Source organism: Bos javanicus, chromosome 26 (genome assembly GCF_032452875.1).
Source record: "Bos javanicus breed banteng chromosome 26, ARS-OSU_banteng_1.0, whole genome shotgun sequence".
NCBI classification, from domain to species: Eukaryota; Metazoa; Chordata; class Mammalia; order Artiodactyla; family Bovidae; genus Bos; species Bos javanicus.
The window spans coordinates 7,840,240-7,864,753 of NC_083893.1; the positions used below are offsets into that span (position 1 = coordinate 7,840,240).

The window sequence follows — 24,514 nt, forward strand, 5'->3', positions numbered from 1 at the left end:
GTAAAAGGCGTGCTAAATTAATTCAATGAAATATTAGGGGGAAAAGTCATAACCAAAAAACTATTCCTGCTGCTTTCATAATTAATTGCTGCTGAGTCTTAAGTTTTTCTGACTGATAAACAGGAAGAACAAGTAGGAGATTGAGAGAATCTGTAAGTAAAAAATTCCACCTCTCATTTAGTATTTTCTCTATCTTTTTAAATCTAAGACTCCAAGCATCTTATCTGTTTTTTTAAAACTCCCAAACATCTAAGTTCATTTCCATTTTTATTAGCCCTGTAATTACAGACAAAGAGAATTAATTCTTGATGTCTGTTTCTTGCAACTCAAGGTTGAGACTCAGAAGATATTTAGCATTTCATAAGCTCTATTTCTAATATCTTGATAGTCTTAAACTTCATGGATTACTTTTATGCTGCATATAGTTTATTTCACATTGGTAAGAGTTCTTTTTCCTATTTTTTTCACCTCTCTGTTTCCTGTTGTACTCAAGTTTCACGGATAAGTTATCAGTGGCAAATTCCATTTAAATGACTACATTTCTTCCTCAAAGTATTAAATGACAACGAAAGACAAGGGATATGAACAATTTCTTGGAGTGACTATAAATTTAGGTAACCCAGAAATTAATAAATTCAATCCATAGATAAAATGGCAAGGCTTTGCCCAGAGGATAAGAAACTTGGTTAGTTGTTGAGGGATAGGAGGGGCAGGATTTTGACCATTCTTATGAGAAGTGTGGCCATCACCAGCATCTTTATCCAAAAAGAATGTGGTAAATATAGAAGAGATTAGTGTCTCCTAAGATGATCAGAGACAAAGGAATTAGACATTAGAAGTCTTACATTTCCAGATTGCACCTTAAAATGAAAACAATGGGTGTTGTTTGATGAAATAATAGTTTTGAAAATAACTGACATTTTGAAGGCATGGCCGGTAGCCATATATTCTTAATTTGTGCAAGGCCTTGATGTACTAGGTGCCTCCCTGGAGAAGGAAATGGCAGCTCTCTCCAGTATTCTTGCTTGGAGAACCCCATGGACAAAGAAACCTGGGAGATTAGAGTCCATGGGGTCACGAAGAGTCAGATAGGACTTAGCGGCTGAACAACCAGGCGGCTACTCAGGACTGTGCAAACATCCCACAAACATAAACATTTCTCACAGAAGTCCCGAGAATTCTGCCCAGGACTTAAGTGACAACAACAGGACTTCAAACAACATATCAATTCTCCTTACTTCTTTACAGTCCAAAGTCATGCCTCTAAGCAGAAGTACTGGAATGCCCAGCCTGTATACTCACTGTCCCCCAACATCCCTACCTGTACTTTGGTTTTGATGCTACTGTTTTCCATATGGTTCATTCAAAGTGCACACCTGGACCAAGCTGCTTGGGTACTGGCTGCAATGGAAGCGGCAGTGCCTCAAGATCTGGGATCCTTGTAGGGACTTGGGGATCTGCACATGCTCCTTTTCGGGAGCTGCACATGCTCCTTTTCGGGATCTGCACATGCTCCTTTTCGGGAGCTGCACATGCTCCTTTTCGGGATCTGCACATGCTCCTTTTTGGGATCTGCACATGCTCCTTTGCCTTTCTGACACTTCTGGACCAGTGGGTTTCAAGCTGTGCTCTGGGCTACTCTACAGTACTTCTCAGGTCTAAAAATAATGGCGGTCTCAACGACCTACTGAATCCTTTTATGCTTTTATACTTTTAGTTGTGATAAGTGTTTATTAAATGTATTACATGCAACACTAAATCTTTCACAGGCATTCCCTTATTTAATCTTTGCCTTAGTCTTAAGGCAGGTCCTTACTATTTTAAAGGTAAAAGATCTGAGACTCAGAAACATTAAATGATTTTCCCAAAGGCACACAACTAGTAACTGCTAAAGAATCTGAATCCAATGGATTAAAGACCTAAATGTGAGACCAGACAGTATAAAACTCTTAGAGGAAAACATAGGCAGAACACTCGATGACATAAATCAAAGCGAGATCCTCTATGACCCACCTCCTAGAGTAACAAATAAAAACAAAAGTAAACAAGTGGGACCTGATTAAATTTAAAAGCTTTTGCACAGCAAAACTATAAGGAAAGTGAAAAGACAATCCTTGGAATGGGAGAAAATAACAGCCAATGAAACAACTGACAAAGGATTAATTTCCAAAATACACAAGCAACTCATACAACTCAATACCAGGAAAATAAACAACCCAATCAAAACATGGGAAAGAGACCTAAACAGACATTTGTCCAAAGAAGAAACACAGATGGCTAACAAACACATGAAAAGATGCTCAACATCGCTCATTATTAGAGAAATGCAAATCAATGAGATCTCACCTCGCACCAGTCAGAATGGCCCTCATTAAAAAGTTCACAAACAACAAAAGCTGGAGAGGGTGTGGAGAAAAGGGAACATTCTTGAACTGTTGGTGGGAATGTAAATTGATACAGCCACTATGGAAGATGATATGGAGATTCCTTAAAAACTAGAAATAAAACCACCGTATTGCCCAGAAATCCCACTCCTAGGCATATAACCTGAAGAAACCAGGGTTGAAAAAGACATGTATCCCATTGTTCATTTCAGAACTATTTACAATAGCTAGAACATGGAAGCAACCTAGATGTCTATTGACAGATAAACGGATAAAGAAGTTGTGCTACACATAAACAATGGAATATTACTCAGACATAAAAAGGAACACATTTGAGTCAGTTCTGATGAGGTGATGAATGCAGAACCTATTATACAGACTAAAGCGAGTCCGAAAGAGAAAGATAAATATATTTTAACGTACATATATGGAATCTAGAAAAATGGTACTGAAGAATTTATTTACAGGGCAGTTCAGTTCAGTCACTCAGTCGTGTCCGACTCTTTACGATCCCATTGACTGCAGCATGCCAGGTCTCCCTGTCCAGCACCAACTCCGAGTTTACTCAAACTCATGTCCATCGAGTCTGTGATGCCATCCAGCCATGTAATCTTCTGTTGCCCCCTTCTGCTCCTGCCCACAATCCCTCCCAGCATCAGAGTCTTTTCCAATGAGTCAATTCTTCGCATCAGGTGGCCAAAGTATTGGAGTTTCAGTTTTAGCATCAGTCCTTCCAATGAACACCAAGGACTGATCTCCTTTAGGATGGACTGGTTGGATCTCCTTGCAGTCCAATGGACTCTCAAGAGTCTTCTCCAACACCACAGCTCAAAAGCATCAATTCTTCGGTGCTCAGCTTTCTTCACAGTCCAACTCTCACATCCATACATGACTACTGGAAAAACCATAGCCTTGACTAGACAGACCTTTGTTGGCAAAGTTATATCTCTGCTTATTAATATGCTATCTAGGTTGGTCATAACTTTCCTTCCAAGGAGTAAGCATCTTTTAATTTCATGGCTGTAGTCACCATCTGCAGTGATTTTGGAGCCCAGAAAAATAAAGTCAGCCACTATTTCCCCATCTATTTATTTCCCATGAAGTGATGGGACCAGATGCCATGATCTTCATTTTCTAAATGTTGAGCTTTAAGGTAACTTTTTCACTCTCCTTGTTCACTTTCATCAAGAGGCTTTTGAGTTCCTCTTCACTTTCTGCCATAAGGGTGGTGTCATCTGCATATCTGAGGTTACTGATATTTCTCCCACGATTCTTGATTCCAGCTTGTTCTTCTTCCAGCCCAGCGCTTCTCATGATGTACTCTGCATATAAGTTAAATAAGTAGGGTGACAATATACAGCCTTGACGTACTCCTTTTCTTATTTGGAACCAGTCTGTTGTTCCATGTCCAGTTCTAACTGTTGCTTCCTGACCTGCATACAAATTTCTCAAGAGGCAGATTAGGTGGTCTGGTATTCCCATCTCTTTCAGAATTTTCCACAGTTTATTGTGATCCACATAGTCAAAGGCTTTGGCATAGTCAATAAAGCAGAAATAGATGTTTTTCTGGAACTCTCTTGCTTTTTCCATGATCCAGTGGATGTTGGAAATTTGATCTCTGGTTCCTCTGCCTTTTCTAAAACCAGCTTGAACATCAGGAAGTTCACGGTTCACATATTGCTGAAGCCTGGCTTGGAGAATTTTGAGCATTACTTTACTAGCGTGTGAGATGAGTGAAACTGTGCAGTGGTTTGAGCATTCTTTGGCCTTGCCTTTCTTTGGGATTGGAATGAAAACTGACCTTTTCCAGTCCTGTGGCCACTGCTGAATTTTCCAAATTTGCTGGCATATTGAGTGCAGCACTTTTACAGCATCATCTTTCAGGATTTGAAATAGCTCAACTGGAATTCCATCACCTACACTAGCCTTGTTCATAGTGATGCTTTCTAAGGCCCATTTGACTTCACATTCCAGGCTGTCTAGCTCTAGGTCAGTGATCACACCATCGTGATCATCTTGGTCATGAAGATCTTTTTTGTACAGTTCTTCTGTGTATTCTTGCCACCTCTTCTTAATATCTTCTGCTTCTGTTAGGCCCATACCATTTCTGTCCTTTATCGAGCTCATCTTTGCATGAAATGTTCCTTTGGTATCTCTAATTTTCTTGAAGAGATCTCTAGTCTTTCCCATTCTGCTGTTTTCCTCTATTTCTTTGCATTGATCACTGAGGAAGGCTTTCTTGTCCCTCCTTGCTATTCTTTGGAACTCTGCATTGAGATGCTCATATCTTTCCTTTTCTCCTTTGCTTTTCACTTTTCTTTTCACAGCTATTCGTAAGGCCTCCCCAGACAGCCATTTTGCTTTTTTGCATTTTTTTTTCCATGGGGATGGTCTTGATCCCTGTCTCCTGTACAGTGTCACAAACCTCCTTCCACAATTCATCAGGCACTCTATCATATCTAGTCCCTTAAATCTATTTCTCACTTCCACTGTATAATCATAAGGGCTTTGATTTAGATCATAGCTGAATGGTCTAGTGGTTTTCCCTACTTTCTTCAATTTCAGTCTGAATTTGGCAATAAGGAGTTTATGATCTGAGCCAAGACCATCTGAGTCAGCTCTTGGTCTTGTTTTTGCTAACTGTATAGAGCTTCTCCTACTTTGGCTGCAAAGAATATAATCAATCTGATTTCAGTGTTGACCACCTGGTGATGTCCAGTGTAGAGTCTTCTCTTGTATTGTTGGAAGAGGGTGTTTGCTATGACCAGTGCATTTTCTTGGCAAAACTCTATTAGACTTTGCCCTGCTTCATTCCGTATTCCAAGGCCAAATTTGCCTGTTACCCCTGGTGTTTCTAGACTTACTACTTTTGCATTCCAGTCCCCTACAATGAAAAGGACATCTTTTTTTGGGTGTTAGTTCTAAAAGGTCTTGTAGGTCTTCATAGAACCATTTAACTTCAGCTTCTTCAGCATTACTGGTTGGGGCATAGGTTTGGATTACTGTGATATTGAAGGGTTTGCCTTGGAAACGAATAGAGATCATTCTGTCATTTTTGAGATTGCATCCAAGTACTGCATTTTGGACTCTTTTGTTGACCATGATGGCTACTCCATTTCTTCTATGGGATTCCTGCCCACAGTAGTAGATATAATGGTCTTCTGAGTTGAATTCACCCATTCCAGTCTATTTTAGTTCGCTGATTCCTAGAATGTCAACATTCACTCTTGCCATCTCTTGTTTGACCACTTCCAGTTTGCCTTGATTCATGGACCTGACATTCCAGGTTCCTATACAATATTGCTCTTTACAGCATCGGACCTTGCTTCTATCACCAGTCACATCTACAGCTGGGTATTGTTTTTGCTTTAGCTCCATCCCTTCATTCTTTCTGGAGTTATTTCTCCACTGATCTCCTGTAGCATGTTGGGCACCTACCGACCCAGGGAGTTCCTCTTTCAGTATCCTATCATTTTGCCTTTTCACACTGTTCATGGGGTTCTCAAGGCAAGAATACTGAAGTGGTTTGCCATTCCCTTCTTCAGTGGACCACATTCTGTCAGACCTCTCCGCCATGACCCACCTGTCTTGGGTGGCCCCACACGGCATGGGTTAGTTTCATTGAGTTAGACAAGGCTGTGGTCTGTGTGATCAGATTGACTAGTTTTCTGTGATTATGATTTCAGTGTGTCTGCCCTCTGATGTCCTCTCCCAACACCTACCATCTTACTTTGGTTTCTCTTACCTTGACGTGGGGTATCTCTTCATGGCTGCTCCAGCAAAGTGCAGCTGCTGCTCCTTACCTTCAACGAGGGGTATCTCCTCAAGGCTGCCCCTCCTGACCTTAAACATGGAGTAGCTCCTCTCAGTGCTCCTGCCCCCAGTGCAGCCACTGCTCCTTGGACATGGGGTTGCTCCTCTGGGCTTGCCTCTGACCTCAGACGAGGGGTAGCTCCTCCCAGCCGCCCCCCTAACCTTGGACGTGGGGTACCTCCTCTCAGCCGTTCCTGCACCGTTGCAGCCTGGCGCCCTCGGCTGCTGCCCCTGATCTCGGATGTGGGGTAGCTTCTCCCGCCAGCCACCCCTGACCTTGGGTGAGGGGTAGTTCCTCTCAGCCACGCTTCTGCGCGGTCCGTTGCACCCAGCAGTAATGCAGAAACAGACATAGAGAATAGACTTATGGACACGTGGAGAGGGTGAGGTGTATGGAAAGAGTAACATGGACACTGACATTCACTTCAGTTCAGTTCAGTCGCTCAGTCGTGTCCGACTCTTTGCAACCCCATGAATCACAACATGCCAGGACTCCCTGTCCATCACCAACTCCCCGAGTCCACCTAAACTCATGTCCATTGTGTCGGTGATGCCATCCAGCCATCTCATCCTCTGTCGTCCCCTTGTCCTCCTGCCCCCAATCCCTCCCAGCATCAGAGTCTTTTCCAATGAGTCAACTCTTCACATGAGGTGGCCAAAGTACTGGAGTTTCAGCTTTAGCATCATTCCCTCCAAAGAAATCCCAGGGCTGATCTCCTTTAGAATGGACTGGTTGGATCTCCTTGCAGTCCAAGGGACTCTCAAGAGTCTTCTCCAACACCACAGTTCAAAAGCATCAATTCTTCGGCGCTCAGCTTTCTTCACAGTCCAACTCTCACATCCACACATGACTACTGGAAAAACCATAGCCTTGACTAGATGGACCTTTGTTGGCAAAGTAATGTCTCTGCTTTTTAATATGCTATCTAGACAGTATGTAAAATAGATAGCGAATGGGAATTTGCTGTATGGGTCAGGAAACTCAAACAGGGGCTCTGTATCAACCTAGAGGGGTGGGATGGGGAGGGAGATGGAAGGGAGGTTCAAAAGGGAGGGGATATATGTATACCTATGGCTGATTAATGTTGAGGTTTGACAGAAAATAACAAAGTTCTGTAAAGCAATTATCCTTCAATTAAAAAATAATTAAAAAAAAATCTGAATCCAGGCAGTATGATTACAGATCCTAACCTCTGAACTCTCCTCTAATTTTGCACAAGTCAGTGTCTATCTCCTACAAAACCTGCCAGTGCCCATTCACGGGGAGTTCTCCACCCCTCAAATTTTCTCCGTTTTCTTAACCTCTTGTTTGCCAGAACAGTTTATAATCTATCTCTCCCTATGCTAAATAGATTATGAATATCTTAATTGCTCTCCAGGTGTTTAGCAGTGAATCATGAGATCTGGTTGGAGTCCAAGAAATACTTGATGAATAATGCTACAGATGAAGCTGGATCTTATCTGTCGACTGCCAGAAACCAAGGTTGAGATGATGTAGTTCATTCAGTGTCTTAGTGGGGATTGTCAAGATAGAGGTATAGTTTAGCAAGCCAGATGTGTGACCTTAAGTAAGTTTCTTAAGCCTTACTTGTGCAATGGTGTTATACCTGCAATGGTGCTATACCTCACTGTGGGGAGGACCACTGTGAAGGTTAGAGATATTGATGATAGCCAAGTGCAAGGACATAAAGATAAAGAATTACCAGTACTTAGAAACTCAAAATAAACTTGGATTCAACTGGAGCAGTGGTTTTCAACTGTGTTACCTGAGCTGAACTTAAAAATAGCTATCCAATGCTATACCTAACCCAGAGGGAGGAGTAAGAAGGAATGAATAATAAATGGATGCAGGGTCATGGATGGGGCTCCCAGAGGCTGCTCTGTAACTACAGAAACCTGTTCTCATAGATTTCATATGCAAACTCACTCCATGAACTTTATTTTGCAAATAAAGAATTCAGTTATGAAGTTAGTTTTAACATGTTTGATCCCACTCAGAAAACTACAGACAACAATGTTTTCAAGTCAATAAAAAGTTGCTCTGTTAGACACAGGAGAGGGTATGAAGTGTGTATTATTAGTAAGACAGATTGCCCTTTGGAGAATACAAGCAGTAAAGAACACAGTGCAGAAGACTGCTCAGCTTCCTAAGGCATAGAATTTCTTGACCCTTGCCTCCCTGCCTTTCTGAGAAGTGGTTATTGCCACATTCACAGTGAAAACTCAGTTCCCAATACCCTGCAGAAATCAGCTCACTTCCTTACCTACATCCCTCAGCACTCCAGGCCTCAGATCTGTACATGTCTCAATTCCAAGGAACTCCTCATTCCTTCCTCAAGGACTGTGATCCATGGATGTTTCTTTATCTTCTAATAATCAGACACTAAGAGATATGCAATCCATCTTGGACTTCCTGGGCTCTCTTCATGAATGAAATAAATGACCACCTACACCAACTCTAAAGGACCTTTTCCACGATTGGTCCAATGGACTGGATATAACTATCAGTGAAAAACATTCCCCTTATTCAGACATCACCCACTCAAGTGGTTCTCTTAAATACATCCATACACATTTGTTTTTTCATTTAATCCAAACCACAGCCATGAGCCTGAGAAACAACAAAATCAAATAAAACTTTCTCTTTGTTCTGATTTCCTACCAATGTGCTAGCCAGCAAAGCCAAAAAATCCAAAAGTTATTCTTGTTAACAACATGGCCCAGCAGCCCATGATTTTTTAAATTTTTTCCTTCCCTCTCAACCTGTTCTTTTAATGTACCTCTCACTATTCTTCAAAAGAATATGTTAATAATCTGCACAATGTTGATACTCTTCCGCTGATGCTGTTTTACTGAAAAATAGAAAAGTAACTTTTCCTAAATATCTCTACTGCTGCTGCTGCTGCTGCTAAGTCGCTTCAGTCGTGTCCGACTCTGTGCGACCCCATAGACGGCAGCCCACCAGGCCCTGCCGTCATCTCTACTAGACAGCAACAAAAGAAGGGAAAGACTTACAATGACAGCAAGAGTAAAACTGACTACTTATTATGGTGTTCAAAATTTTCTTTTAAATACTTCCACATAAACAATTTGATGCATGGAGAGTGTGCTACGTTTAGGTTGATACAAATTAAGCACCCTGAGGGTCCAGATCAGTGGTCCTCAACTTTAGATCCATAAGAATCACCCAGAGGGCTTGTTTTACACAGATTAGTGTGTCCTACTCAAAAATTTCTGAATCAATGGATGGAGAATGCCGGAGATTTTGCAAGTACCCAAATGATGTTCATGGTTGCCACTGCAGGGACCACTTTGATAAACATTATACTAAACATCTGAAGTTCCCTAATCGAGAGTCCACATTTTACATATAGAGTAGTAGGCAAATTGCAGGCCTGATTCAGAAGTCTACACCCCTGGAAGGAGGGGTGCCTATAGCAAAAGTTCTCCAAAGAGTGCTACCTAAATTTGTCAGAGGATTTGTAAACGAACTAGCATTAATGGACTCTATGATCTTGTCACCATTTTCTCATCAGAAAAATCAGAAACAGCCCATCTCACCTATTACATTACATCTCACCCTATTACATTAGGGTATTTTGAGGAGGACTTTAAAGAATGACTGAATGACAGGCTGGGAATTATAAAGCATAGACATCATGATTACTTAGAAACTTATCCAGGCAGCAAAGGACATCCTATAGGCACAGTAAGCATCTCCGATTCATCAATGAATTGCTGAGATTATGTTTCTTCTAGGCAGAGGAAATTAAAGGGAAAAATGAAGGCAAGCACCTTTGACATGACTCAATATTTTTCATTGCAATATGTTTGTAATGTACAAAAATATTTTTTAAAATTTCTTTTATTCATGCTCATTTTTTTTAATTGTTCTCTATTCACAACTCCTGCTTTAAAGAAATTCATTGACTAATAGGTTTATAGAAAAAATAAATAACTACTTAGTGATGTCTCAAATACTGAATAAAATTTCATTCCATGAAACACTTATTAAGTATTTCAATGAACTGCATAAATTAAATCCTTCACTTGGTTTTGATTGTTCAGTATGTGTCTCTAAGATTTTAAGCTTATGATCCTTTCTTTAGTATGTCACAATTCATTCTTTTGTTAACAGATGTACTTACTGGGAGTCCATGTGTTACAATTTGAAAATTAAAAAATAAAACAAGTGTGACTTGTGAATTGTAATTACTATGTAACTTTCTGTGAAAATAGAGTCCTAAGGCCAACAGGAATAATCCTATGGATGTACTTGTGCTTTAAGGAAATGTGAACTGCAGACCAAATTTTAAAGTTTGTGACAGCTGCATCACATCAGTGTTCTGTCAAACTCCTGACCCTTCCTCTGAAACTAGTTCTGGGTTTCAGTTGCTTCAGTAATAAAATGGGGTTAACACATACCATTAGTTCAGTTCAGTAGCTCAGTCGTGTCCAACTCTTTGCAACCCCGTGAATCGCAGCTCACCAGGCCTCCCTGTCCATCACCATCACTCAGACTCACATCCATTGAGTCGGTGATGCCATCCAGCCATCTCATCCTCTGTCGTCCACTTTTCCTCCTGTCCCCAATCCCTCCCAGCATCAGAGTCTTTTCCAATGAGTCAACTCTGTGCATGAGGTGGCCAAAGTACTGGAGTTTCAGCTTCAGCATCATTCCTTCCAAAGAAATCCCAGGGCTGATCTCCTTTAGAATGGACTGGTTGGATCTCCTTGCAGTCCAAGGGACTCTCAAGAGTCTTCTCCAACACCACAGTTCAAAAGCATCAATTCTTCGGTGCTTAGCTTTCTTTACAATCCAACTCTCACATCCATACATGACCACAGGAAAAACCATAGCCTTCACTAGGCGGACCTTTGTTGGCAAAGTAATGTCTCTGCTTTTCAATATGCTATCTAGGTTGGTCATAACTTTCCTTCCAAGGAGTAAGCGTCTTTTAATGTCATGGCTGCAATCACCATCTGCAGTGATTTTGGAGCCCAAAAAATAAAGTCTGACACTGTTTCCCCATCTATTTCCCATGAAGTGATGGGACCAGATGCCATGATCTTAGTTTTCTGAATGTTGAGTTTTAAGCCAACTTTTTCACTCTCCTAGTTCACTTTCATCAAGAAGATTTTTAGTTCCTCTTCACTTTCTGCCATAAGGGTGGTGTCATCTGCATATCTGAGGTTATTGATATTTCTCCCAGCAATCTTGATTTTAGCCTGTGCTTCTTCCAGCCCAGCATTTCTCATGATGTACTCTGCGTATAAGTTAAATAAGCAGGGTGACAATATACAGCCTTGACGTACTCCTTTTCCTGTTTGGAACCAGTCTGTTGTTCCATGTCCATTTCTAACTGTTGCTTCCTGACCTGCATATAGGTTTCTCAAGAGGCAGGTCAGGTAGTCTGGTATTCCCATCTCTTTCAGAATTTTCCACAGTTTATTGTGATCCACACAGTCAAAGGCTTTGGCATAGTCAATAAAGCAGAAATAGATGTTTTTCTGGAACTCTCTTGCTTTTTCCATGATCCAGCAGATGTTGGCAATTTGATCCCTGGTTTCTCTGCCTTTTCTAAAACCAGCTTGAACATCAGGAAGTTCATGATTCATGTATTGCTGAAGCCTGGCTTGGAGAATTTTGAGCATTACTTTACTAGTGTGTGAGATGAGTGCAATTGTGTGGTAGTTTGAGCATTCTTTGGCATTGCCTTTCTTTGGGATTGGAATGAAAACTGACCTTTTCCAGTCCTGTGGCCACTGCTGAGTTTTACAAATTTGCTGGCATATTGAGTGCAGCACTTTCACAGCATCATCTTTCAGGATTTGAAATAGCCCAACTGGAATCCCATCACCTCCACTAGCTTTGTTCGTAGTGATGCTTTCTAAGGCCACTTGACTTCACATTCCAGGATGTCTGGCTCTAGGCCAGTGATCACACCATTGTGATTATCTGGGTCGTGAAGATCTTTTTTGTACAGTTCTTCTGTGTATTCTTGCCACCTCTTCTTAATATCTTCTGCTTCTGTTAGGTCCATACCATTTCTGCCCTTCATCGAGCCCATCTTTGCATGAAATATTCCCTTGGTATCTCTGATTTTCTTGAAGAGATCTCTAGTCTTTCCCATTCTGTTGTTTTCCTCTATTTCTTTGCATTGATTGCTGAGGAAGGCTTTCTTATATCCCCTTGCTATTATTTGGAACTCTGCATTCAGATGCTTATATCTTTCCTTTTCTCCTTTGTTTTTCGCTTCTCTTCTTTTCAGAGCATCACCCATCCCCAAATCTCTGAGTCTAGTATGATGTTAACTGCACTTGTTATCCATCTTTACTACTGAGCATTCATTGGGAATCCATCTCAATGTAGGAAAGATTTAAAGAATAATTACAGAACATATAATATTGATCTTAGTATTTTTCTTTTTATTCTATCAGTTGAGTAAATACTAAAATTTCCTCTGATCAAATTATGGAATGAATGAATGAAGGTTTAATATGTCTAAAACTGACACAAACTTTGCACTGTGTGGAAGCTCTTTTATGATGCAGATCTTTGTGGGAAAATTACCAATTCTGCAGGATTATAGAAATTGCTTAAAAAAAAAAAAAAAAGCAGCCTTCCTTGCCCACTGTATAGAATTTAATATTAAACTACCCCTGGTTCTTAAAAAATAATAATACCTCAGTTACAGCCTGACTATTCGCTCCATATAGGAAACAAAGTATTATAGATTGACTAATGAAAGGATGCAACAAAAGAGTAATTTATCTAACTTTAGAAGGAATTAGGGGCTTCCCAGGTGGTATTAGTGGTAAAGATCCCTCCTGCCAATGCAGAAGACATAAGAAACATACATGGATTTGGTCCCTGGGTCAGGAAGATGCCCTAGAGGAGGGCATGGCAACCCACTCCAGTATTCTTGCCTGGAGAATCCCATGGACAGAGGAGCCTGGCAGATTATTGTCCACAGGGTCTCGAAGAATCACAGATGACTGAAGCGACTGAGCATCACCCATGCAAGAAGGAATTAAGTACTAGTGACTTCCTTAGACTGTGAGAGGGTTTTGTTTTTATCCCAAGAAGCACTGCTAACATATGCCTACTTGACAGGCCTAGTCAATACTAGATTTAGATTTTTTCTGGAAATGGTTAAGTATAAATCATAAATCAATTCTAGTCATAAAAGTTGCCATCAAAAGAAACTAGAAAAACAGCTTCAGCCTCTAAAAGAAAAAGATTATAGTTTAATAACTGTTAATGAATATACAGAATAGCTTTTGCAGGTCTATTTGTTTATGGTCATCTGTTATATCATCATTGGTACCTTGTGAATTGCTTTCCTTATTAAAGAAATTTATTTCTTAGGGATTATTGGATTTATGTTACTAATTTTTACAGTATTCTTTAATAGACCAATGTGATAGAAAATTATACTAAGAAGAAGATTTTCATATTAAGTCACTAAATAAATGTACCTGCTTCTTCAAGATGATGCTATCTGCTTGTTTCATTGTCCAGGATGGTGACAATAATGACAACTCCTGGGAAGTTACTGAGCTATTCTTTCTGCAATCAGGGTCATATTTCTAGTCTTTATCATCTAAGTTGTACCCTCCTTCAGGGTTCTTGGTATAAAGCATTCGTCGGACTGAGAGAAAGCAAAGCATGCATCTTTTTAATCTGCCTCTTGAAGATAAAACAGAGACTGTCTCATTAACACAGCTATCTCCTCTGCCTTTGCACTGGCGCACAGGGAGCATGACAGTATGTGGTTGCTCCCGGTCATTAAAACCCCAGGTAATACCTGCACACATGCCAACTGCTTGAACTGGCAGACAATGTTGGTTCATTTTTACATCATGAAAATCATTATCATAAAAATGGCACTTTATGGAACACTATAATGGCATTTCCTAAAAGCCAATGGCACCCCACTCCAGTACTCTTGCCTGGAAAATCCCATGGACGGAGAAGCCTGGAAGGCTGCAGTCCATGGGGTCACTGAGGGTCAGACACGACTGAGCGACTTCACTTTCAATTTTCACTTTCATGCACTGGAGAAGGAAATGGCAACCCACTCCAGTGTTCTTGCCTGGAGAATCCCAGGGACTCAGGAGTCTGATGGGCTGCCATCTATGGGGTCACACAGAATCAGACATGACTGAAGTGACTTAGCAGCATGTAATTGCTTACTTCTTGATATAGTCATCTTAAGAAACTGTCAAGGTTTACAGCCACTCCAAGAGCTTCATCTAAGATTCCTTTATATCAGTAATAAAACTGACATTCATTCCTTGCATTGCTTTACCAATAAAAAAAAAAGCACCATATGTTGACCTGGGAGGTACAAGCATTACGTTTATAGTGCATAGAGTTATTTGAGCAAGAAATTATAGTCAAATTCCTTTTGCTTTTTTTTCCCAATTCATCTTTTTAGGGTTTTGACAGTTGGCAGATTTTCTTAAGTCAGGTTGAATAATGCAGTGTTTGAAACAGACCTGCAAGGGAAAATACAAGCCATTTTACTGCACACACTCAACTCTATTTTAAAAACAAAAATAAACAGAAAATCTAAACCTTTCAACGTGTTCTTAAAAACATCTTTGACACAGTGAAATATCTTAACTGCTCCGCTTCCCCCCTTTACAAATATCTCAGGAAGGTTTAAGTATGGAAAGTTGAAAGTATTCATATTAAATCAGATGTTATTCGTTATTCAAGTCCCAGTTTGTCAGATTTCTTGTAAGGATATTTAAGGTTCTTTTGTGTAAGTACTGTAGTACTGAGGAATTTAAAAATACTTGTATAAATAATCCAAGGAGAAAGAATTATTCAGATATTTTGCCCAAGCCCATTCATAAAAGAGCTTTTACATCCACCAAAGCCATTTTGAAGGTAACTTGTATATAGTAATCACCCTAATCTGGTACCAAGATGTTTTCCTACAAAGAGAGAACTTTTAGTCTTGGATTTTTATTGAAGTCTCTTTGAATGAGTTATGTGAATTATGTTATGTGAAACCCAAACTGGCTAAGGTTTGGGGCACTTTCAGTGGAGAACTCAAAGTAAGAGGAACAAGCTTCAATTCAGCACCTTCAGGCAAAAATACAAATTCATGTACAACTGGAGTTTGAGCAAAGAGCATGTGGTTCAAACCTCAAAAAATTCTTGTGTAGTTGTGAGAACTGGCTGTGAGAAACCCAGGTAAAAATAAGGCACGTTTTATGCAAATGTACAAACAGGGTATGTACTACTGAATCTCTCTCACTGTACAATAAGTGCCTTTTCCATCTTATGTTTCCAGTAACATCTCCATTTTTGTGATTTTCGAGAACCTTGGGCATAGAAGTAGGGTAAGAGGCCCAGGGTGAGTGTAAATTGATGTTGCCTTAGCTGTGAGGGTAGTGAAGGTGAAATCACAACCAGGAATGACACTTAGAAAAACATGATAATGATATGCTTTCAGGTATGGGAACTGAGTAAGCCTTGGGTATTGAATGAATGTATCAGAAATTCCTATCCTTCGTGGCATTTGAAAATGGATGGTAAAATGCTCCTTTGTTTATGCAATCTTAACATATTTAGACAAAAATGTGAAATTCAAACAACACTGGTGTTATAGAAATCAAATATAACAACTGATTTTTTTTTTCCTACCCATGGTATCTGGAATGCTTGTAATTGGATATATGCAATCAAAGCGACTATTTTCATATCACAATAAAAAAGAAAACAAAACCTTGAACTTATGTAAGGCGTGAATGGGCTTCCCAGGTGGCACGAATGGAGAATTCACCTGCCAATGCAGGCTACATAAGAGATGAAGGTTCAGCCCACGAGTAGGGAAGGTCCCCTGGAAGAAGAAATGGCAACCCACTCCAGCATTCTTGCCTGGAGAACCCTCTGGACAGAGGAACCTGGAAGGCTACAGTCCATGGGGTCGCAAAGAGACACAACTCAAGTGACTTAACTTGCACACAAGTCATGAATAAGCCAAGGCATCTGTTAGATGCTATCAATATTATTTTTAATATTCTTTTTATTTTTATTAATTTTTAATAATTAATTTTATTAATTATTTTGTTAATATTTAAATATTATTTGCATATTCTCATTCCTTAGAGGAAGGATCAATGTTTTATAAGATAAAAGTAGACTACTAGTACAGATTTTCTTTAACGTTACATGGATTTCCCACCCCATCCCCCATATAACTATGGTTTTTGCTCTAAAAAAATATTTTTCTTGGTGCTATCAGATCTTCCTCCTGGCATGACCATAATAACAAATGGCATACATTTATTTAGTCTCAGAAGAATTCCAGAAGATTTTTCCCAGGTGAAAAACAAACAGCTTGCTTCAAACTACCATAGTTCTTTTAGCTGGATTACTATGAACAATCTTATAATTTAGAGCATATGTCAATCGGTAGCTTTAATAAAATACATATTTTGGATTAAAGACAAGAAAGTAAGACTCAAAACCATACAACTCCTAGAAGGAAACGTAAGTGGTAAATGCCTTGAAATCAGTCTGGGAGATGATTCTGTGGATTTAACGCCAAAGGCAAAAGCAACAGAAGCAAAATCCAGTAAGTATGGCTATATCAAACTAAAAACTTTCTGCAGAGTAAAGAAAGCCAACAAATGAAAAGGCAACCTTCAGAATGGGGAAAGAAATTACTTGCAAATCATGTATCTGATGAGTTAATGTTATGACCAACCTAGGCAGCATATTAAAAAGCAGAGACATTACTTTGCCAACAAAGGTCCGTCTAGTTAAAGCTATGGTTTTTCCAGTAGTCACGTATGGATGTGAAAGTTGGACTATAAAGAAAGCTGAGCGCCAAAGAATTGATGCTTTTGAACTGTGGTGTTGGAGAAGACTCTTGAGAGTCCCTTGGACCGCAAGGAGATCCAACCAGTCCATCCTAAAGGAAATCAGTCCTGAATATTCATTGCAAGGACTGATGCTGAAGCTGAAACTCCAATACTTTGGCCACCTGATGCAAAGAACTGACTCATTTGAAAAGACCTGATACTGGAAAAGATGGAGGGTAGGAGGAAAAGAGGATGAGAGAGGATGAGATGGTTGGATGGCATCACCGACTCTATGAACATGAGTTTGAGTAAGCTCCAGGAGTTGGTGATGGACAGGGAAACCTGGCGTGCTGCAGTCCATGGGGTCACAAAGAGTTGGAAACAGCTGAGCGAATGAACTGAACTGAATATCCAAAATATATAAAGAACTCATACAACTCAATATCAACAAATAAAATAAACAATTTGATTAGAAAGTGGCCAGAGCATTTGAATAGACATTTCCCAAAGACATATTGATAGCCAAAAAGCACATGATAAGATCTGCAATATCACTTAATCATTAGGAAAATGAAAATCAAAATCACAGTGAGATGCAACCTCTCACCTGTTAGAATGTTTTCAAACAGACAAGAAATAAACAAGTGCTGGCAAGGATGTGAAGAAAAGGAAAACCTCATCCATTTTTGGTGGGAACATAAAGTGGTGTAGCCATTATGGGGAACAGTATGGAAGTTGTCAAAAAATTAAGACTCTCAGTACTCTCTGGTCCAGCAATTCCACTTCCAGATATTTATTCAAGAAATAAACAACACTAATGCCCAAAGAGATATGAACCCACACGTTAACATCCACATCACTAATATTTACAATAGCCAAGACAGAAACAATCTGTGTATCCACTGATGAATAGGTAAAGAAAATGACGTGTACATATAAATAATACTACTGTCATAAAAAAGGAGGAAATGCTGCCATTTGCTACAACATGGATGAACACTGAGGGCAGTATGCTAAGTGAAACAAGTCAGACAGAGAAAAAGAAGCGCCATTATGATCTCACTTATATGTGGAATCTTAAAAAAAAAATAAAAGATTTCAAATACCGAGAACAGATTGGTGGCTGCCAGAGGTTGAGGATGGGGCAGTGAAGGGTGGGTAGAATGAGTGAAAGAGGTCATATGGTACAAACTTCCAATTTTAAAATAAGTCCTGGGGTTGTAATGTACACATAGTAACTAGAATCAATACTATGTTGCATATTTAAAAGCTGCTAAGCAGAACTCAAAAGTTCTAATCACAAGAAAAGAAATTTTGTAATGATGTATGGTGATGGACATTAAGTGGATGGATATTGTGGAGATCGTTTTGCAATATATTCACATATTGAATCATGTATATCTGAAACTAATATAATGTTATACATTCATTATACTTCAATATAAAAAAATATCATATCCTACTTAAAAAACAAAAAAGCCAACCCACAGGTGCTTGGGTCACATTCATTAGCAGAAGAAGTCACTGGAATTTATCCAAGGCCTGATACAATTTCAAAAAGTTATTCTCGTGAAGAAGAAAAGACTCATGTACAATGAGGAACCCTTGAATGTCACCTAAAGTTTGTGTTGACTGTGCGATTAAAAATGCACTAAAATCCTAGGCAGCTTTCAGGCTGATCTAGGGAGAAAGATAAGAGAGATCATCAACATTTTCAATCATGAAAGAAAGCGGTATTCGGGGAAAAGAGGTAAGTGAGGGAAAAGCCAGGTAAGTGAGATGGAAAAACGTGTGGCTAGACAAGCGATTAAATAGGAAGGGGAACTTCCTCAGACTTAAAAGACTACTGCACCCAAGTAGATGAATCAATTTTGAAAGCTACTCCAAATGGTCACCACTGGCAAAACAATGGTTACAAAAAATATGGATAAGAGACGACACAATTTTGAATTCTGGTAAACAAGTGGATCTGAAAAACCAAATAAGGACATTAAAAAAATATCACATGTAAAGAGTGAGATAGCACTGATTGTGGTCATTCGATAAAACTAATACAATGGAATCTAATTAGAGTTATAAAGTGATCGGCTTGAGAGAATAACTTAAATTTAAAATAGTGTTTAAGACTCCAGTTGGTAAGGACAATCTCCCTTGACAGTACAGAAGATGGCACAAAGGTCCTAAGTGACAAATGACCCTTATTCACACCTCATAATTCTCACACAACATTCAGAGGTTAATAGATAACATTCCTTAGGCATGCACAAAATCTCTGCACCTATAAATGCAGAGATGTATTTGCACATCATTAACCATAGACTCTTCTCAGTGCATCCTCCACACCAAGGGGGCATGATGAACACACACACAAACACACTCACACACATGAGACATCTGAGTCTGAATTAAAGAACATGATCCATTGCTCATTCCCTTTAATGATGGATAAAATTCTTACCCCCAAATAGTGAGAAGTATCATTTGCATTCAACACTTAGTTCCTTGCTGCTGAACAGATGCATAATGTCTATTTACATTTATCAAACATGAGAACAACAGAGGCGAATACAACCAAACAGCATTTTATAAGAACCTAATAAGAAAATTGACTTTCATGAAGCCAAGCAATCACCTTACAAAAAAAATCTCTTGGGCTATAAAATTCATTTAAATATTCTATTCAGTTTAAAGTATTTCTTTAATAACAATTTAATATTTCACAAGATTAAGCACCATCTCACTATCAATTGTTTGCCTTTGGAAGTTTTAGTTAGATTAAATGAGCAACATATAAAAATATTTTTTATCAGTTAGGTATTTTAAAACCTTAAAAAATTATTCACAATTCAGAGAAAGCTTATTTTAATCCAAAGGTGCTATCATGGCCCATTTTTGCCCTAGAAGTAATATATTTCTCATCACAATGAAGCATGATAGCAAAATCTGTTCACCTAATGGAGTCATCACTGCTCTTTTTTCTAGTTCAGACACTTTTTCAGTGAGTTTAAGTTCTGGCAAAATCTGTTACGGTTCATTGGGCTTCATTATCCCTTGAGTCACATAATTAAATGATCACATGAAATAAAAACATGGCAGTGCCTATCAATCAAAAGAGTTCTGTGTTCTCAGACATCAAGAATCAAAATGTCAAGAAAGATTGATTTTATAAGGGCCCCAGTTGCCACTGATGTGACAGCGATTTCAGTGACTAAAACGGTGATTCACTAACAAGACCTGGAAGAATTTGTGACTCTAGCTGGCCACGCCTTCTTCGGTTCTTTACAACTCAAGTTTTAATGTCATATTGTCAATTATACGCCATACTGCTGAGAGGAAAAAAGCAGTATATAAAACCATCAGTGACACTCAGATAAAATTAACAATAACAATTTAATTGTCATTTTGCCAACAGGATCGTTTTAATGACACAACCTAATCAAAGTAACATGATTGCAATCATTCACAGGATACTATGTCAGAAGAACTTATCAAACCTTAAATACACATTTCTGCCTGAAGATGCTCTAGACCTTCCATTGTCAGCTTTGGCTTCCAGCTCTGTTTGTTACACATTCATTACATCCTGTACTCAGGAAGAAGGAATATTTAAAACAAACTTCTTTTCCTTCTAACTATTGCAGCTGCTTCTACCAAGCAATAAAAGTTGCTAGAGAAATCATATACACACATACATGTAAAATTAGGGAAACAAGCTGCTTTATTGCCTCGACTTAAAATAAGCTCAATCAGTAGAAAAGAAAAACGTTATAATATACAGCTTGATGAGCAGCTGAAGACAAGAATATACTCAGACGCAATTCTAGAATTCAGGATATCTTACTCAGGGTTTGAATGAGACGAAAGACATTTCTCCTCTTAATTTTTCTAAACCACTGAATGAATAAGTGAAGTTTATGTGGGGAATGCAACCCAAAATAGACAGATACATAAAATGTACTTAAATATGATTCTGAGACTTTAAGGCAGAAAATGCAACATCTTGCTCCTGTTTAATTATAATTCATAAAGTGCTATTTTATAAACGCTAATTTATGAGTTCAAGGTTAAAAGATAGTTTTAATAAGTCAGCAACAAAATTTAACTCAATGTTAACAATTACTCTTTAGGATAAAAATATCAACTGTATCGCAAAGCAATAATTAGAAGCTAGATTAATGAAATTATAAAGATTAAAATCAAGAGGCATATTATCTAACACTTCACAGGTTAAAGGAAAGAAGACACTGAAAAGTTTTTTGTTTTTTTTTTTTTTTTTAGATAGCCTTACTTTTGACGGTCGCCGTCCGGGTACAGTTGTAAAGGATAGCCAACTCTCCAAACACTTTACCAGGACCCATTGTGCACAGCTTCACGCCTTCTTTTGTAACTTCAACCTTACCATCTAAAAAGAAGAAGGAAAATATATCATTTTGATTCTCTCTCATGCATTTCTAAGATGAGAGAGGAGGGCCAGGCTCATTTTCAAAAATACAAAGCAGTTACCAACTAAAACAAAATCATCCTCAAGATGCAATGCAAGAAATGCAAATCTTGTCCTAAATTATCTTTTCCTAAATTAATAATCATTGATAAGATTAGAAAGGAGACTAAAAGAAAACACCAAAAAAAAAAAAAAAGAAAGGGATAGAAATAAAAAAGTCAAAATGTGAAATTACTCCAAATGTGATATTAGAAAACTCTAGTAATTCCAATTTTAAAGTCATTTTGAATTTGCAAGGAAAAATTGAGTGCATATGTTTTCTACAGCACACTTCATATTGGGAATTCTCGTCTGAGTAAGGCAGCTATTATGCAAAGGGAAATTACTTTGACCCTTGGGCATTATTCAATTGCAGCTCACAGTATCTTTTATTTTTAAACATCTTATCCAACTGGGCCAAGACTGTTTTCTCTGCTTCTCAGCCCGGCAACATGGACTGTAAGGAAACCAAACTACTGAATACAAAGGTTGAGGGGAAAGAAAGAGACACTGGGACTGTCGATATTCTACAAAGATTTGGAAAATGAAGCGCTAAAGGAGGAAAAGCTAAGGAAACAGCGTACACTGGATATATATTGGTGCCTGAAAGTGAGGAAATGCTATTCATGAAGGAAATTTTAAATATATATATATATATTTTAAAATTCAAAGCTATGAATTCAAACCTTTCATTACCTAATATAATGGGGGAAGAAATAACGAGGCAACACAGTCTCTTCTATACTTCATCTTACCCTTTATTACTCTTCCCAGTTACTTAGCCACAGGCTGCAGAAGGGAAGCCTAATGCTCGGCAGAGGCTAGTGACTGAAGGGAATTAACGCTACCAAGTTTGTCTGAATGTCAGGCCTTCATACATTGTCTCCATGAATTACCCCCTTTAATCTATATGCTTCCTGTAATATTTAATTTTCTAGAGCTTTAGCTTTACATTTACTTCTTCCTTTTTAAAAATCGACCCACTTTTACCTAAGAATAATATATTTATGAAATCACAGAATTGTTCAAATATGTAAGATAAAATCTTATATATTTAAAAACTTTAAAAAGCTGAATTCACAACTGATATAATGTGCCACACACACCAGCCGTGAAGCAAACTTAGAAGTGATTATACTTTTACACAGAGTAGGAAATGGCAATCCACTCCAATATTCTTGCCTGAAAATTCCGTGGAGAGAGGAGTTTGGCAGGCTACAGTCCACAGGGTCACAAAGAGTCAGACGTGACCGAGCGGGCGGTCACGTGTAACAACACATTTACAAAGGAATTCCAAGTATAGACTATACAGACCAAGTGGGTCACTTAAAAAAATTAAAAATAAGACAGTCAAAAGTTTACAGCATACACTCAATGGCTCCAATGCCCACCTAGTCAACTTCCCTTAAAGTACTTAGCTTCATCTTGAGCCACCCTCTTCATTTACGTTCCTTTCTTTTTCCCTCTGTGTCTAAAAACAAGATTTGTTTTAAATGGGGTCCAGGTGCATGAAAAGCAGGTGGGCCTGTATGTGGTGGTTTTGGTTTTGAGGGGACAGATGTGGGGAAACAAATAAGGAAAAAGTCGAATAGGCAGAATACTTAGCACCTTTATGCAGAGGCTTACAGCCCTCAATAAATGACCCAGTATGGAGGGTTTTATATGCTTATAATTTGATATTAACTTTAAGAATACATTTTAATGACACTACCTCAGATCATCATTGTGAGTTCCTTCACTGTATAGCAGAAACTAACACAACATTATAAAGCAATTATACTCTAATAAAAAATAAATAAATAAAAACAAAAAGCTCCTAATAGTGTTCTAGACATTTTCCATTATTTTGCCTGGTTAAACTCAACAATGACTAGAGGCTATTAGGACTGTTACTTGAGGTACTAAAAATAATCCAAAATGTAGTTAATTTATATCTTCTATTCCTGCTCTTTTTATTCATTTTCACTTTTTTTTAAAAGTGTGATACTATATTGGTATTGTTTTTACTATGCCCTATCTCCACCAGGAAAGAAAAATAAAGAAACATTCAAGTTATTTTTACCTGAACTCTGCTAAACTGTTAAAGTTGTTTGTGTGAGAGGTGTTAGAATATTGGGTTAAAGAGAGCCTGACGGTCATTTACAGTTTCACTTGACTCTTGATATCACTCCTGGCATTAGCACGAAGAGTTGAAAGCTTTTATCACAGCAACTTGAGTGTACTTTTTATTTTACTTCAGGTACCACATGCCCATTTATGATGTAAAACGGGCTAAGTCATGAGTCCTAAATTTTGCCACATTGAACAATAATTAACCGACCTCTCGCTTTTTGGCGCTACGATTTATGTACCGCTTCAGGGAGATGGTCAGTAATAACAGATCCATAGTGAGGCATCCATGCTGCTGCCAAGTCGCTCAGTTGTGCCCAACTCCTTACGACCCCATGGACTGTAGTCCACCAAACTCCTCTGTACATGGAATTCCCCAGGCAAGAATACTGCAGTGGGTTGCCATGCCCTCCTCCAGGGGATCTTCCCAACCCAAGGATCAAACTCTCATCTCTTATGTCTCCTGCATTGGCAGGCAGGTTCTTTACCACCAGCACCACCTGGAAAGCCCAAAGCATTCATACTTTTATCTATTTTTATAAGAATCAGTAGTTTCTATAAATAAAAGAAGGTATTGAATTTATAAGAAAACCCAGAGTCTCCTGACTTTATGGGCATTTTTTTTTTTTTCCAACTAATCTGTAGTTTGGGGCCGTAAGGACTTTCACAAATAAGACCAATCAGTTCAGAGATTTATTACTGGCAGGCTGAGACAGAATGGCTGGCAACAAGCTAATTACGAATACTCTGTGCTAAATTCCAACAATCTTGGTTGGAACATGCAGGACAACTTGATTGGTCATTAAAGGGATATAGTTGTTCTATCAAAGGTCCCATCTAGACAAGATCTTCCATCTCCTTTGTTGTCTAATACTTTTATGATTTTGTAGGTTTGAGAACA

The 24,514-nt window shown here is 38.7% G+C and overlaps 1 protein-coding gene across 2 annotated transcripts in view; it reads right to left on the reverse strand.

Annotated features, from left to right (window-relative positions):
• Nucleotides 1-24,514, reverse strand: part of PRKG1 (protein kinase cGMP-dependent 1) — a 1,413,309-nt gene that overhangs the window by 872,893 nt on the left and 515,902 nt on the right. For both annotated transcript variants that reach the window (XM_061402665.1, XM_061402664.1), the window contains exon 3: nt 21,313-21,426. In XM_061402665.1, the coding sequence (XP_061258649.1) occupies nt 21,313-21,426 (114 nt within the window). The remainder of the gene's footprint in view (nt 1-21,312; nt 21,427-24,514) is intronic.